The following is a 17,799-nucleotide window of genomic DNA, read 5'->3' as shown; positions in this document are numbered from 1 at the left end:
CTCCTAAATTACTACTTTTCAGCCCATGTTTTGTTCCTCTTTCCAGAGCTTCTGAGCCTCAAAGTAACTAGGTGGCTTATAGCTACAAAGCATTTTAATAAGCTCTATGAACAAATGGATGTAATTGGCACGGAAGGGCCCCTTTGATGCTTGATAAGTTTCTATAGGAATAGCATCATGACACCTTTGCCCAAACCTCGCAAAATCCAGAGGTTCTGCCTATCTACTAAAGTTGCTAATTGGAATGTCCACTTCCCTGACCAAGGCACGGCAGAAAGAAAGGCAGTTAATTATTCTTCTTCATATCTGATGAAATTTTCTCGTTTCCTCCTCTCTTTTAGAGGACATCATTAGTCTGACATGGTGAACAATGCTCTGTTATACCTGGGTTTTTTTTAATGATCACAAAAAAATTCCCCACTTCTTCCATTTTCCTTATCTTCTATTTAACAACTTGATTATATTTGAATTGAGCCTATCCTATTATGGAGAGATAATGAGCTCAGTCTGCTAGCTAACATGAGTCATTATCTGAGTTATATATTTTTAAGAAGACTTCCTCACAAGGTTTCAGCATGTGGCCTCCTAGGGCACATGGAGGAAGCTTTGTATCAGCACTTTACAATGAAAAGCAAATGTTTCAGCACCTGGCATCATTTCCCACTATCCTCATTTTAAACCTGTGATTTCTTATATGTATACACAGAGATCTTTTAAACCGATTAGATGTTTTATAGCATGGGAGCAGCATGATCGATGTATTCTTAGGAAAGGTCGCTCTGTGTCAGTTCAAAGTGCCCACTTCTCAAGTTCTTGAACACATGTCAAGAACAGAAACTTTTTCACTCTCTTTTACTAAAAAAAAAAAAAAAAAAAAAAAAACAGGATTTTTTTTTTTTTTTTTTTTTTTTTTTTACAGAAAGCCCAGACTTTCCAAGACAACAGGATTTTTAAAAGTATTAACTATTGTAACTTATCACTGAAGTTGTCACAGAGATGTGAGACTGTAAACTATGTAGAAAAAAAAAAAAAACCCTTGCTAAGCAATCAGGACAAGACAGTAGTCTACACCCATCAACGGCTCCCTGTTCCCTCTCCACAAAAGTCCAGATTCCTGACTGTGGCATCCAAGGCCCCTGGCTCCTTTTCTGTCCTGCTTTCCCACACGTATACCTCTTTCCAGCCAACTGGATCGTTTCCTGCTCCTGAGACACACCTTGTCACCTTCCACCCACACACACGATCCATCACTTTCCTACCGCAGGGGATGACCTCTTCCACCGTGTTCCACGCATCAAGGCTCAACTCACATTTTTCTTCCATGGAACTATGTTCAGTGCACACCCAACCCCATCTGCTAACCACTTCTTCATCCTTTCCTCCCTACCAAATTCATTTATTCATTCAATAACACGTAGAGTGCTGCAGTGGTCTAAATGCCAGGTACTGTTATGTCTGTAGAAAAGCCACATCCTCTGCTTGTAAAGCTCTCACTACTTCCCAGGGATGACCATAGTTCCTCATAGCTTATGGCTCAAATAGCTTCATCAGGAGCCAGCACTGGTTTTAGAGTTTGAGATCACTGACTTTGAATCCTGCCTCCACCCACTTACAAGCATATAGCCTGGGGCATGTTACTTGAACTCTCTCACTTCCTTCATCTGTAAAATGAGAGAAGCTGTACCATCTCCCAAGCTTGCTGTGAGGACTAGACAAGAATCCATGCACAGCCTGAGGCCCTTTATTGTGGGGGACACTCAATAAAGAGTAACGATCCGCATTATTTTACAATATTGTGGAATATTCAGGTAATGTTTTGTATCTTAAACTGAAAGTCCTTTGAGGGCAGGGATCAAACCAAATTCCAATTGATGTTAACATAGTTCCTAGCACTGTGTCCTGAACACAATTGGTAAACACTGTAGGAGGAAGGAAGGGAAAGGAGGAAAGGCCAATAAGAAGGAAGGCAGGCTTTTGCACAGGTCAAGGGATTCTGGTATTTTATCAATCTTAATATCTGGGTAGTTAAAGGAAAGCATGGTTAATATTAATATATTTGATTTATATTTTCAAGTGCCTACCCTGCGCTAGGGATGTTCATATTTGCTATCACTACCCCCACAAGATGAGTAAACACTATGCCCTGGGATATAGAGGAAGAAATGGAGGGTCAAGGAAGTAAAGTGGCTTGTCCACAGCGACTCCGCTGGGAAAAGCTAGGCTTAAAAAGTATGAACTCAGGTATGATGCCTCTAAAGTTCTCACTATGTGCCAGAGACTGACATTCATTTGGTCAATCAGAATATATTTATTGAGCACCTACTATGTGCCAGGCACTGTAGAATACAGCCATGAACAAGAAGATGCTACTCTTGCCCCAGCCTTTAAGAAACTGACAGTTTACCAGAAGGAAGATGGGAGCTAGGGAGATAACACCACCAGACAGCAAATGAATAGAAAACAGTGGGCTTTGGCTCATATGGGCTCTGGTTAGGACTGAGGCTGAGTCTAGAAAACTCCAAAGCAAAATAAAACAAACAAACAAAAAATCTATTTCATTACACAACAGTTAAGCCATGCTTTGCTGCTAAGTAGACAAGCCAGTCAGAAACATGCATTTGTGTGGACCCTGACATTTCTCAGGGGACTTCAGCTGACCCAGCTTCCTTGTTGTTGAGGATTTCCTTGGGGAGTCAGGAATGTCCCCCTCTTTGTGTAGAAAGAGACTACCTTGGTTTCCTCCTCTTAAAATACAGGTAGCTGTCCTGCCTTCTCTACAGGATTTCCATGAGGATTAGGTGTGCTCAGCAGTGACATCACCTGACAAGCCTGGCATCCCACAGGTGATTGCTGAACCTGTAGGTTTGGCTGATGTGGGGCAATGGACTGAAACAGAGATTTATTTCTGCCATTGTAATGTCTAAACTGGACCAGAACAGTAGCCATCCAATTCCCACGCTAGGTTTGACCTACAACCTACTGAATTAGTGTTCTAGTAAGGCCTGGGCTTAGGAGGCTTCTGGAATCTCTCAGCTCAGTTTTTGGTTATTCAAGTCCCCTCTTTTTTTTTTGGACAAAACTAGGCAATGTATTAAGCACAGTGTTGCAATTTCCGTTCGGTTCCGAATGCTTCTATTGGGGCCTAGGATACAGGTTTGCAGCCCAGAGCTCTGGTGGTCCTGGACAGTAGCTGAGGTGATTTTGGCACCATCCCCTACCAGAAGCTACCTCCTCAGTGGTCCCTTTCCACCTATACCCAGTCTCTACTCATCTCTACTGCACTTTGCCATTATGAATAGGACCCCACAGAACATCTTCATATGTGCCCCCTTACACACCTGTGTGGGAGTGTTTCTCCCTGCCGGCATCAAGAAGCAGAGCTGCTGGCTACATGTGCTTCAAATGCTCATGGGATTGCAAAATTGCCCATCAAATGGCTTTACCATTTGACACATTTACCCACAGCACAAAATACTTTTTTTAAAAAAAGTTGTGGTTCCACAACACAGCATCTCATTCCCTGAGAAATTTCTGCCCTTGGCATTGGGTTGTCCAGCTTAACTGACTTTTCTCCATCTGTAGCTGAGGTCATCCAGAGGGACACAGTCACATCTAGTGGCATTATCTACACTGGTTGTGTTCAGAGCTAAAAGTGTTCAGCCTCCCTTTTTAGAACCATGTTACCTAACTCATGAAAGCAATGTTCTGTCACTGTTGAGTAAGAATCAAGTCACAAACGGGTGCAAAATGTCAGTTATCGTTACATCCAATGAGTCTGGTCTAGCAGCTGTGATCTGGTCTAAAACTTCAATGTATTTCTTCTTTGGAACAGTGCCAAACCCAATTTCTTACCTATGACCTTCCAGAACATTCTAAAGAGAAATTCTAAATTTCTTTTGTTTCATATTAATTTGGAATACTGATAGCTTGTCAACCACCCAAGTCCTCAATTTAATTTTTTTCAAAAGAAAGGAAAATCTCCCCCAAATCCCACCCGAAAGTGACAATTTGATCTTCTGTCCTCCTTTTTGGAAGAGCCTCATTTCTTTGGTAAATTGCTGGAAGGGAAAACATCCCCACCCAGAAGGCGCACAAGGAGCTCTGGGTAAGGGCGGCAAGGGTGGCGGGCGAGGGCGGGGCACGGAGGGGGCATGTGTTGGCAGCAAGTAGGCCGGGACTGCGGAACAGGCTGCTTTCCATTTCGAAATTCTCTGCATGAATAGAGGTTATTGTGCGGCCGGGATTCCAGCAGCGCTCACCATCCCCAGTGAGTTGGGATTTACTAACCCTCGTGACCGAGGATGCTGGAAAGTGTTTGGCAGAAGGCATTTGACAATATTTGCCTGTTTTCTGCTGGGAGTTGCCTCCAGATCACGTGGCCCCAATTATTTTAGGCTGCTTGGCTGCTGTATTATTTGTTCTTAGAGCGGTGTTATTTGTTCTAGGGGGAGGGGGAGGGGGTTTGTGGCAAGGAAGGGGAAGAAGGAGAAGCAAATAGCTCCTAACCCAATTCCAATAACAAGCCAAATGTCCCAGGAGAGCTCGGCACTGTCAGGCGGGTGGCGGGCGCCTTAGTGGTGCGGCCAGTGTCCTTTCCTGGGCCTGCCCTCCTCTCTGTCCTCAGGGGCTGGCCACTGCCCCTGGAGAGAGGGCACAGCATGAAGGACATAAATGCCTCAGAGAATGAGATGCTTGTCCTAGCGTTAGGTTCCTGTTTTCTTTTGTAAGTATTTTACACTGCAGATGAAGATAAAAAATGGTAACGCCAGCTGATGGGCAATTTTGCAATCCCATCAACACTTTAAGTGTTAATGGAGCAATTCTGCTTCTTGATACAGACATGAAGAAACACTCCCACGGCGTCCAAGGGGACACACACAAAGATGTTCTGTGGGGCCCTAACTTGTAATGGCAAAGATGAGATTTGAACACAACTTAAATGTTCATCAAAAGGGAAGTGGCGCCGGGTGGGGTGGCTCATGCCTGTAATCCCAACACTTTGGGAGGCCGAGGCCGGTGGATCACTTGAGGTCAGGAGTTCAAAACCAGCCTGGCCAACATGGTAAAACCTCATTTCTACCAAAATACAAAAATTAGCTGGATGTGGCGGTGCATGCCTGTAATCCCAGCTTCTTAGAAGGCTGAGGCAGGAGAATTGCTTGAACCTGGGAGGTGGAGGTTGCAGTGAGCCGAGATCACACCATTGCACTCCAGCCTGAGTGACAGAGCAAGGCTCTGTCTCAAAAAAAAAAAAAAAAAAAAAAAAAAAAAAAGGAAATGGCAACATTAATTCTGCCATTGTCTTATGCTGAACACTGCACTGCAGTTAAAATGAGGTTGTTCTTTATGAACCATAAGTGTAGCTTCAGGACATTCTACTAAGGAAGAAAGCAAGTAGTGGATCAATACAGCATAACAGGCTGTGGGTCAATATTTTTAGTGTGATACATCTGCATGCTTTTTATAAAGGAGACAATGCTAAATTAAAAACCATAGTTCAGAAACTTCTACAGATACATATGTGTGCAAATTCATAGGGAAGGGTCTGTAATACATATCTACACATATGTATACACACAAGTGCACACATGCACACACATGTCTCACTGAATAGGGTTGCTCTTGAGGAGAAGGCAAAGAACTACAGGGAGAAATGGACTGGAGTCTTACCTATAATGTTTTTAATTTTTTAACAAGGAAATGTGTTTCTTGTGTAAACAAAATAAAAGTAAAGCAAAAATATATTTATTAAATTTACTTACATCCTGGGTTTTTTTTAAGCTAGCAAAAGAAGAAGAAAATTAGACAAAGGAAAGAAGTGATTGCAAAAGTATGTAAGCATCAGATTTAGCTCTCAACCCCATGGCAGCCAGAGCAAAAAGGGGACACGTAAATTATGTCACTTTTCCTTGTAAAATGGAGGGTGCATCCACTCTCTTTTGAGAGATAAAGTGTTTATACTGAAACCATATTTTTTAAAAGATGATACATGTGCAGCTTTACGTAGGAGGTCACATGTTCTCCACACCGTTTTAAGCGTGACTGTTTCTATCTAAGTTTAATGTCCTACTTTCTTTTCCCTACTGCTTACGTAGCCTCTCCCCTGCCTGCCTCTCCCACCTCATCTGTGTCACTCTCCTCCATGTGTGCTATGCTCTAACCACATGGGCCACCTTCGCGTTGGTCCTTCAGCAAGCTCAGCCTACTCCCATCCCAGGAAGGAGTGGTGGATGCTGTGTGTGCCCAGACTGCCCTGGAGCACTGAGACATTGTTCCCCCTGCTGGGAGGCTGAATCGTTCCCAGGAGTGATCCTCAGCAAAACATGAAGGGAACTGCCTCTCCCAAGTTACACCCCCACCCTGGGGGCAGCCTGTATCCAGTGATGGGTAATGGGGTTGGGGGATAAAGGTCTGGATCCGTTGCTTTGATTCAGGTCATTTTTAACTGGCCATCCCCACCTCAGAACTCCCTGTAGGATTGGCTGAAGCCTCTGTGATAACCTCTTCACTGCCCAACACCCCCTCTGTCTATTCCAGCATCCCTCACACCCCCATGGGCATGGAGGCTGGGCACATGCCCTAATAAACCACCTGTATGCACAACTCTGCTCAATCTGGAGAGGCCACTTACAACAGTGGGGCCTTTGTAGAAGCTGTTCTCTCCACCTGGAACATTCCCCTGTCCCTGGTTTTCACACTATCACGGTGTCATACATCTATCCACTGAAATGTCACCTTCTCAGAGAAACTTGCCCTTACTGCTCAACCAGAAATAGCCTCTCAGACACTATCATATTAGCCAAGTTGAAGTCTCTGCACAGCACTTCTCACTATCTAATACATTACTTGTTTATCTATCAATCATTAGTTGTTTTTTTAAATAGAGACAGGGTCTTGCTCTGTTACCCAGGCTTGAGTACAGTGGCACAATCAGGCCACTACAGTCTTGAACTCCAAGGCTCAAGCGATACTCCTGTCTCAGCCTCCAGAGCAGGTAAGACTGCAGGCTTATGCCACCATGCCCAGCTAAGTTTTTTGTTTTTTGCAGAGACAGGGTCTCACTATGTTGCCCAGGCTAGTCTTCAGCTACTGGCTTCAAGCGATCCTCCCACCTCAGCCTCTCAAAGTGCTGGGATTACAGGCGTGAGCCACTGTGCCCTGAGTGTCATTAGTTTAATAACATATATATACTGGCGTGGTGGCTCACGCCTGTAATCCTAGCACTTTGAGAGGCTGAGGAAGGTGGATCACATGAGATCTGGAGTTCGAGACCAGCCTGACCAACATGGAGAAACACTGTCTCTACTAAAAATACAATATTAGCCGGGTATGGTGGTGCATGTCTGTAATCCCAGCTACTCGACAGGCTGAAGCAAGAGAATCACTTGAACCCAGGAGGCGGAGGTTATGGTGAACCGAGATCATGCCATTGCACTCCAGACTGGGCAACAAGAGCAAAACTCCGTCTCAAAAAATAGATATAGATATAGATATAGATATTGATATTTCCCCTTTTTACCCCATCATCAGCTCCTCTTCTTGGTCTACCTTATCCACCATTGCATTTCCAGAGCCTAGAACAAGGAGCTAGCAAATACCAGGTGCTCAGTAAACATTTATTGAATTAGTTAATGACTGAAATTCTATCTTAAACATATAATATAAAGATAATTAGAGCAAACATTAATGTTCTTTGAACAACTTGATATCTTTTGATAAGAATAGGCGAATATGTACAAATTCTCAGATTTGGTTTGGCTTTGAAAATAGACTTATCATTAAAAAAAATTCACTGTCTGACCTTGTGACTTGGAGGGTGAAATTTCTTCTGGAATGATCCATGTGACCCTTTATTTAGAAAAACAGATATTTTGTGCAGAATTAGGTACCATAGAAGGAGAACTGGCTGTGCCTATGCCAGGGAGGAGATGGGGCCTGCTCCAGGTGGTCTTTGTGGGTCTCGGAAGGAAGGAGTGTGCTGAGGGATTGACTCAGCCCCACCCCATGCCAGGTGCTGTTCAAGCACCTTCTATAGAACAACTCATTTCATCTTCATGACTACCCTATGAGCTACACACTATTGCTATCCCCATTTTACAGGTGAGTAGACTGAAGCACAGAGAGGTTAAGGACCTTGCCCAAGATTTCACAGCTTGTAAGTGGCAGAGTTGTGAGTTAAGCCATGACAGTTTGATTTCAGAGACCACCATTTACAGCCTCACTGCTGCCAGGCAAATGTCCTGGAATCCCAGAAAAATAGACATGAACAAGGTGATTTTCTTCTAGTTCCTTTCAAATTTTTTACTCTGAAACATATGACATGTTCAAGTTATTAAAGCAAGAATGTCTGTTGGCTGGGCTTGGTGGCTTACACCTGTAATCCCACCATTTTGAGATGCCAAGGCGGGAGGGTTACCTGAGGTCAGGAGTTCAAGACCAGCCTAGCCAACATGGTGAAACCCCATCTCTACAAAAAGCACAAAAATTAGCCGGGCGTGTTGGCGGGTACCTGTGATCCCAGCTAGTAGGGAGGCTGAGGTAAGAGGATCACTTGAACCCAGAAGGTGGAGGTTGCAGTGAGCCAAAGTCACGCCACAGCACTCCAGCCTGGGTGACAGAGTGAGACTCCACCTCAAAAAAAAAAAAAAAAAAGTCTGTCAATTCCATGCATTTCTAGAAACTCCCACTCCCAAAGTCCTTTACATCGATGCCTCATTTGATGTCTTGGCACTATGGGAACTTGCATGGCCATAATACTTAGAGAAGGGTGAAGGGGGAGATTTGATCTGATACATAAAGTAGAATTTTAAATAAAGCAAAAAGCAGCAAATGCAATGAGAAAAAGTGTATAGGAACAAATGATGGAAAGAGGCCAAAAGGCTGGAAATAGAGCTCTTGAAAACAACCTTTGCTATTCTTGAAGCAAAACAAGCTGACTGCTGAGGCTCTTGTTAGAGAAGATTGAGTTACGTTCCTGAATGCTTTCTCCCAGTGTTGTTTTCCTCTCACCTCTGGATAGATTAGACTAGAGAATCTAATATGATTTGCTCATTAAAGCCCATCTGCTTCCTTTTCTGATCTGTCCTCTCTTCTCTATCCTTCCTGATATTTCTTTTCCTTTCTTCCCAAGCATGAGCTTTGCAGTTAAAGAGACCCAGCCAGTTCCTGCCTCTGCCACTAATTGGCTGTGTGCCTATTCAGGCAAATGGTTTAACTGGTTCAGCTTTATTTTCCTCCTCAGTTAAATGGGCACAACAATAGCAACTCCACAGAATTGTGAGAATGAAATGAGGTATATATATAAAGTGCCTAGCATGGAGGGGTGCATATAATGGATTTTAGTTCCTTTCTTTTCCCCATTTCTCTTTCCTCCCCCTTCATTCCTTAATTCCTTCATATTGCTGGGCTGCACTGCTAGGGGAATAATCGCCTTCAATGGCCAAGATTCTCCATAGGGTGAATCTCAGGCATAGAGAGCTCTAGCGTTCAAAGCTACAACATAATTTCCAAATAAAGCTTTTAGAGGAGAATTTATCGGTAAATATCAAACACAAGTGCAACCACTTAAACATCACTAAATATTTCATTAAGCCCAGGAATGCCAAATATTAAAGAGAAAGCCATTCTAGTAGATTACTCTTGTGTTATTAATGTTAAAATAATTATATACGGTTGCAATTAATTAGGAATTAAGGGTTCATTGGTAAGAGTCAACAGACCTCTGTTTTTATTATAAACTGTAATAATGGATTCTATTAAAATCAATTAATAATACCCATGGGGAATCCAGTCCTTGCCAGTGTTTGGATAACAGAAAAAAAATCTACCCTAAAATAAAATACAAAAATTCCAGTCTCCAGGCTAGATCTAAGGCTAGTTGAGCATTTTACATATACTGCAAACTAAATAGATTTCATGTTGTGGGATGTCAAGTTATCATGACAATGTTAAAATATCCAAGTGATATCCTATCCTATAGGCAAGAAGATATGAGCATCCTCTGAAGACAGAACTTGCTAAAAATGGAAACTTACCATTGCAGAGTAGCAGGAGTGGAGTGGGGCTTGGATGCTCTATTATTTTCTTTTTCCTCATCTGTTAAAGGAAAGAAAAAGAAGCTAACTTCAGTAGGAAACAGTAGGAAAAAGTAAAAGTCCTCTCGACTCTCCCAAGTTTCAAAAGACTATGTTTCTTTGAAATGTTGATGCTTTGAAACAATATTTTGGCTTTTCCAACATGTTAGACTCATCATACTTTAATACTAAAAAGGGGAAATTGACTTTTATTTTAAAACTCTTATGTCAATTTTGTTTTTATTTGACACAATGTGTTAGAGTTTGAAGAGCATTTCCCTTTATCACTGAGCAATGTGATCACACTCATCCACTTAATATTTTCCTAACTGAAGCAGGACAGACTACAATTTCAACCCTAAAAACATAGGGACCTCACTCACTGCTATGGACTGAATATTTGTGTCCCTCCCAAAATTTATGTGTTGAAACCTAATCCCCCAGATGATGATGATATTTGAAGGTGGGGCCTTTAGGAAGTGATCAGTCATGAATCTTATGAATGAAATTAGTGTCTTTATGAAAGAGACCTCAGAGAGCTCCCCCATACCCCTTTCTCCCCTCTGAGAAGACAGAGAAGATAGTGAGAAGATAGTCATCTATGAACCAGGAAGTGGGCCCTCACCACACCCAAATCTCCCATTGCCTTGATCTTGGACTTCCCAGCCTCCAGAACTGGGAGAATGAATCTCTGTTAATTAATAAATCTTTGAGAATAAACAATAGAAAAATAAATCTCTGTTGTTCATAACCCACACAGCTTATGGTATTTTGTTATGAAAACCTGAACAGACTAAGCTATTCACCATTTGTTCTTTGTAACCCCAATGAAGCAGAGCCTTAATGTAGGGTAGGGAAAGTGTAAGTGTTCAGAAGAATCAGGTTAGCAATGCAATGGAGCAGGGTTTAGCACATATTTTCTGTAAAGGACCTGATAGTAAATATTTTAGGGTTTGTGGACCAATAGTAAAAATCAAGAATATTATGTAGAATTTATATGACAGGAGAGAAAACAGGTTTCCATGAAATATGTATTAATAAAATTCAATGTAAGGCTAGACACAGTGGCTCACATCTGTAATCCCAGCACTTTGGGAGGCCAAGGTGAGTGGATCACTTGAGGTCAGGAGTTCAAGACTAGCCTGGCCAACATGGTGAAACCCCGTCTGTACTAAAAATACAAAAATTAGCCAGGTGTGGTGGCATGCACCTGTAATCTCAGATACTCAGGAGGCTGAGGCAGGAAAATCACTTGAACTTGGGAGGCAGAGGTTGCAGTGAGCTGAGATCACGCCACTGCACTCTAGTCTGGGCAACAGAGCAAGACTCAAAAAAAAAAAAAAAATCCAGTGTAATAGTAATAATTGAATATAATATTTGTAATACATGTCTAATAATAAGAAGAATTAAATTAATTTTGGGGGTGTGGGTAACATTCTTCTAATTAGGATTAAAATTAGTATTGCCTATTATTAAATAGATTGCAAAAGTTGATCTGTAAAGACCATTTTTAGCTTGCAGCCCTACAAGTATCAGGCCAGATTTGGCTCACATGACCCTGATTTGCTGATCCCTGCAATACCACAATCTGAACAACAGATTAATTTTTAGCATATCTAAAAAGAATTTGTCACAATTTCATCATGGACTTACTGAGAAATAGTCAGTCTCTTATCCAATTCCTAATAAAGATTATTGATAGGAACAGTCAACATAAAATTCCTTGATCCACAAAATTTGGCCCAAGATAATTAGGACAAATAACAGTCTCAAGAAGAAAACTAGTAATGTCAAAGCCTACAAATATTATCAATAAAATTTAATATAGACATTAAAAAGATCAATGAAATCAATCTGTGGCATAAAATTTATATGGAAAAGAATTGGTATCTATGAAAATAGTTTAAATAAAACAAAAATGAAAATGTCGTATGATGTATAGAAAAATTTTTCTAAAATTAAATTAGCTCATCAAAGCTGAATCCAGAAAATATCTTCTTGATGAAAATTTATCAATATTGGTGTAATTTTGATTTAAATGTCTGCTTGTAAGCACTGTGGCAGATACTGTTGTTGCTTAATCAAAACCTACATGTACCCACCTTCTTCCTTATTTATAGAACCCCAGTTTAGAGGGGATTGTGTGTTCAAGGAGAATGACAGCCTTTCAAATCCTAGAAAAGTGAATGTTGATTCATTTACAACAATCATGGTAATTTTATGTCATCTAACTGATTGGATTAGGTGGAGCATGTAACATGATATGAGCCGATCACATTTCAGGAGACGCTCTCTCTCGGGGCTTCTGGGAAAAGTATTTTTCCCTAATAAAATTGAAGGAGTGAGAGGTTCTGGCCTGTTCTACTTTTGAATGTGGCTATGAGATGACACAATAAGTAGATGAAAGCAGCAAACTTGGGATGGGGAAAAACTCAATCTGAGGACAAAGTCAACACCTAGGAAGGCAGAGGAAAAAAAAGGGAAAGCCTGGGGGCTCTGATTGTCACGTGGTGCCTCTGTTGAACCAACCCAAACAATGGCTGCCTTCTGTTCTATGAGATAGCACAGTTTCTTCAGTTCATAAAACCTCCTGTTACTGGGTATTCTCTTCCCTGCCACCAAAACCATTCTAACTGATGGTTAGAACCCAAACCACTCTAATGCTAAATGTTCTCAGGAATGGAATGTAAAATACATCATAGACTCAACACTTGTTCATGATGCTTTGTCAGCCTGGAGTTCTTCTAAATAGATGTTTCTCATCCTTTCCAGCCTGGAATAAATGCCACCACTCTTTGAAGCCTTCCTTGATACTCTCTTAGTCAGGAATCAATCATTGATCCTAACTCTGTGCTTCTGTAACACATTATTTGCCTCTTAGCTGCCCAGTGTAGCCACCTGGATCATTATTTTTCTTTCTTTTTTTTTTTGTTTGAGACAGGAGTTTTGCTCTTGCTGCCCAGGCTGGAGTGCAATGGCGCGATCTCAGCTCACTGCAACCTCCACCTCCCAGGTTCAGGCGATTCTTCGGCCTCAGCCCCCCAAGTAGCTGGGATTACAGATGCCAACAACCACACCCGGCTAATTTTTGTATTTGTTAGTAAAGACGGGGTTTCACCATGTTGGTCAGGCTGGTGCCAAACTCCCGACCTCAGGTGACTGGATCATTATTTCTGTACACATCCGTCCCTTCTGCTCAAGCATAAACTCAGTGAGAAGGCAGGGGTGGTATCTCAGTCATCTGCATTACCTCCTGCAGGACCTAGCGCAGTGCCTTCCACTTAGTATTTAAATAGTTAAGTGTGTCTTCTCCAGTCTTAAAGAACAGCACAATAAAGAGCATGAACATGTGGGTCTCACAAGAATGTGGGTAAGTGAACCCCTAAACACACAGAACAATACTCAACCTCTCTTGTTCACAAAGAAATGAAAAGGAAACAAATAATGAGGCACTCCTTCTATCTCTGAGGGAAAAGCAAATTTAAATAATGACAATTTTTGATGCTGGTGTATACATGGTGAAATTGACACTCTCAGAGTTCTTTATACCTGAAGGTAGTGTTAATGTTTTTAGTATGCAATTTGGCAGTAATATTGAGAGACATCTAAAATGTTCAGCTGCTTGTCCTCACAACCCAACTTCTAGAAATTACAATACTAAGCAAATAATCAAAAAGAAAGAAAAGGCTATATGAAAAACATGGGACCGGGCATGATAGCTCACACCTGCAATCCCAGCACTTTGGGAGGCGGAGGCGGGCAGATCACTTGAGGCCAGGAGTTTAACACCAGCCTGCCCAACACAGTGAAACCCTGTCTCTACTAAAAATACAAACATTAGCTGGGCACCGTGGCACACACCTGTAATCCCACCTACTCGGATGGCTAAGGCACAAGAGTCTCTTGAGCCTGGGAGGCAGAGGTTGCAAAGAGATCACACCACTACACTCCAGCCTGTGTGACAGGAGTGAAATCCTGTCTCAAAAACAAACAACAACAACAAATTGTCAATTGTGTTTTTTTAAACAAGAAAAACAACCTAAATCGACCTCTACCTAGCTTGCACTGGCATGCTGTTAGTATTTTTGTTCCCCCTAATACTGGCGGGGTTTTAAATTTTTGTTTCTTTAAATTTCAGCATTTTGATCAACCTGGACAGGTTGTCAAAAGACCTAGATTCGAATAACCCTAAAACTTACCGGCCAGAACTGAGCAAATCACTCAACTTACTCGAGCTTCATTTTTCCTCATTTGTAAAAAGGTCATCTTCTATGGCAGTTATAAGAATCCTATTAATTTGTTCAACACATATTTATTGAATACCTTATTTGTGCCAACTAGGCACTGGGGAGAAAGAGATTAAACTCTTGCCCTTGAGTTTGGTTGGGGAAAGAGAAAGGCAGAGGAGAGAGAGGACAAGTTCAGCAAGAAGTGGTGAGTGCTGTGATACAGGCAGGCACAGAGGAGTTGGCCAATCCAGACTACATGAAAAAAGCAGAGCTTGTCAGAGAAGGCTCCCTGGAAGAAGTAATAGGTGAGCTGTGTCCTGGAGTGAGCCAGAGATGGGAGCCAGATGGGGGGAAGGTGGGATGGAAGTCAGGAGTAGGGTGGAGAAGGTGAGAGCAGATAAAGACAAGGGGACCTGACAGATTATGTCACTTTCCCAGAAGCAAGGTGGCTGCAGCACGGGTCTCTGCTGGGTGTGGCAGAGTGGATCCAGGTGAGCATGGAACGTGATGTGATGTTTAACAATCTAATTATCTCGTTTAAGTCTTAAGACAGTCATCTCTAAATGGAGGATAATAATAATCCCTACCTCAAAAGGTTGTTGGGAGGATTAAGTGAAATGAGCTTAACAGAGGGTAAGCGTTCAAAAGCACCCTCTGCAGCCATCTGTGGGGAAAGGTTGCCCTTGGCTGTGCCTGGCCAGCCAGGAGGCGTTTGGAGCAATTCTGTCTGCTGGGATCTGCTGCTTTGGAAGATTTACAGGGGCAAAGACAATGGCATCACCAAGGACCTCACAAGGCAAACACACACCAGGGGACGTCACAGCTCCATATAGGAGACGGCACTTGAGCTGAGCCCTGAAGGGATGATTGAGGTTTTTTTAAAAAACGTTGTTTTATGTTCACAAAAGTAATGCATGTTCATCTTTTTAAAATTAAGAAAGTATGGAGAAAATATCTCAGAATCCAAGCCCCTCTCAACAGAGGGAACGACTGTTATCTTTTTATCCTATTTGCCTCGTCTTTTTTCAGGGTTCTTTCACACACAAGCACATACATATCTACACTTAAAACATGTGAGGGTCATACAGTCCATCCTAGTTTGTAACCTGCCCTGTTCATTTTGAATAGGACACGTCAGACTCTGGGAGGAGGCCACCAAGGGAGAGGGTACTCCAAGAGGCAGAAGCAGCAGGAGGAAAGGTAAGGAACCGGGACCTGGGGCCCAGGGAAGATGTACATGGTCCCATTGGTGGAGCCAGGGAAGCTCCCTATTCTGAGATTCCATCGCAGTGTCTCCCACTCAAGCAATACTGCCTTTGTTATATCAGATTTTTTTCCCAGCTAAACTTTGTTATGGCCCCATTTCTGAGTATCAGTGAATAAAAAGAACTTGGCTTTGAGGACAGGCAGACATGGGTTTAAATTCCAGCATTGCCCCCAGCTGTGTGGACTTTGAGCAGCAACTTGACTCATCCAAGCCTGAAGGCCCTTATCTAAAAAAATGTGAATCATAACTTATGTCACAAGGATGTTTTGAGGATTAAATATGTTAAGAACTAGATACAGTTTTTAAAAATGCCATACTAATAATAGCATTCATTGGTCAAGTACTTAAGCCAGGCACTACACATCACTTCTCATATGCTACCTCATTTTATTCCTCCAAATATTGCCATGAAGAAGTTTTATATCCTTATTTTATAAATAAGGAAACAGATCTTTGGTGAGGGTGAATAATTGCATGAGGCCATGTAGCTGGTGAATGGAAACAGGACCTCACTAGGTACACCGCAATCCAGTGGCTACTGACAGCGTTTAGAAGAGAACTGGTCTACTCCAAAGCCAATGTGGGCCCTCCAGCTCAGTCACCAAACAGGTGTTGTCCACCTCTGCTGGCTCCTTTCCTTAGATCACTGGTGACCTTGTGCCCAGGGTCTGAATGCCGAGCCCTTTTCTTCTAAAGTAGGAGGTGTGTCACACCCAGGACTGACCCTCCTATTTGATGGCTATCTTAGTTCTCCTGAAGTGCTGGCTATTTATTTACTCAATCATCAGATATTTATTGAGTGTCTACTACATTCCAGCCCCATGACAGGTGCTAAAGGGTAAGAAAAAACAGACATAGTCACTGCTCTCTTGAGGCCATAAATTATCAGCCAATTAAATGTAAGTCCAAGCCAGGTACGGTGGCATGCACCTGTAGTCCCAGCTACTCAGGAGGCTGAGCTGGGAGGATCACTTAAGCCCAGGAGCTCGAGACCAGCCTGGGCAACATGGCAAGACCCCATTTCAAAAGTAAAGTAAAATTAAAACAAACCGAAAAGAAACCCCAAACTTTAAAAGTAAGTCCTAGGCAAGAGCTGTGAAATGCAGGTCCAGGATGCTATAGCAGCACCAAATGTGGGGTGTGAGCCTGGCTTGCAGATCTGAGGAGGAGCAGCAACCTTACCTAGGAGAAGAGAGTAGAGAGTAGGAGAACACATTTTAGGTAAATGGAAATAGCCAAAGTTGATAGAGACTTTAGGAACTGGTCCTGCCAAATGCCTTTTCATTTTCACTGGGAGAAATGCCTTGAACCAAACAAGATTCATCCTGTAAAGTATCATTTTAGGCCAGCGGGATTCCTGGAACCATTCGCAGGCACACCTGCAGTGCCCCCCTGCTGGTCCTGCCAAGGCTGGAGAGCAGCGGTCTGCTTTAAAAAAAACTCCTGCCAAGATGCTGCCCCAGCTCCTGGTCTTCTTGCCACTCTGTTCTTCTCCCACTTTGCAGTTATGATTCCTAACATGGTGCAGAGGTCTCAGTCCAGTTTGCAGTGGTGAGCATCTCTGCTCTCCTCTCTGCATCTACCTCCTGATATAAACTCTGGGGCCAAATTTCCAGGCTCAAATCCCAGCTCCACTACTTATTAGCCACGTGATCTTGAACAACATTTTGGTTCCTCAGTTTCATTATCTGTAAAATAGGGATAATAATAGTACCAAGCACATACAGCTATCGTGAGTATTAATTGAACCACTTCTGGTTCAAAGAACTTGCTATCTAAGTGTTCCCTGCTCTTATAATGGTTATTGCTCCTCCAGAGGGACCATGCACCTGAGGTTTGGCAAGCCCTGCAGCTGGGACAGGGTTATTCACTCTGTGCTCCCTCAGCACCCTGACTGCTCCCCAGCAAAGTCCCCATGGCAGAGTGTGGTCACTGCCCATGGATCGTTTTAATCCATTCAGGCCGCTGTAACAAAATACCATAGACTGAGTGGTTTTTAAACACAGAAATTGGTTTCTCACAGTGTCGGAGGCTTGGAAGTTCAAGATGAAGGCACCAGTAATTTGGTGTCTGGTGAGGGTCTGCTTCCTGGTTCAAAGACAGCTGTCTTCTCGCCCTGTGTTCACACATGGCAGAAGGGGTGAGGGAGCTCTCTGGGGCCTCTTTTATAAGGAGACACTAATCCCATTCACAAGGGCTGAGCCCTCATGACCTAACACTTCCCCAGAGC

The 17,799-nt window shown here is 42.6% G+C and overlaps 1 protein-coding gene and 1 long non-coding RNA gene across 5 annotated transcripts in view; one reads left to right on the top strand and one right to left on the bottom strand.

The window, feature by feature from the left end:
* LOC129010601 (uncharacterized) overlaps positions 1 to 17,799 on the top strand; it is a 269,081-nt gene that overhangs the window by 123,955 nt on the left and 127,327 nt on the right. The gene's annotated exons all lie outside the window — the stretch shown is intronic.
* The window catches only part of RFX4 (regulatory factor X4), a 179,056-nt gene that overhangs the window by 112,839 nt on the left and 48,418 nt on the right, over positions 1 to 17,799 (bottom strand). For all 4 annotated transcript variants that reach the window (XM_063646674.1, XM_063646675.1, XM_054445062.1 and 1 more), the window contains one exon: positions 10,035 to 10,095. In XM_063646674.1, the coding sequence (XP_063502744.1) occupies positions 10,035 to 10,095 (61 nt within the window). The remainder of the gene's footprint in view (positions 1 to 10,034; positions 10,096 to 17,799) is intronic.

The sequence above is a fragment of the Pongo pygmaeus genome, chromosome 10 (assembly GCF_028885625.2).
Source record: "Pongo pygmaeus isolate AG05252 chromosome 10, NHGRI_mPonPyg2-v2.0_pri, whole genome shotgun sequence".
Lineage (NCBI taxonomy): Eukaryota > Metazoa > Chordata > Mammalia > Primates > Hominidae > Pongo > Pongo pygmaeus.
The sequence above is the reverse complement of the archived record's forward strand: the minus strand, read 5'-3'. Positions and strand labels throughout refer to the sequence as shown.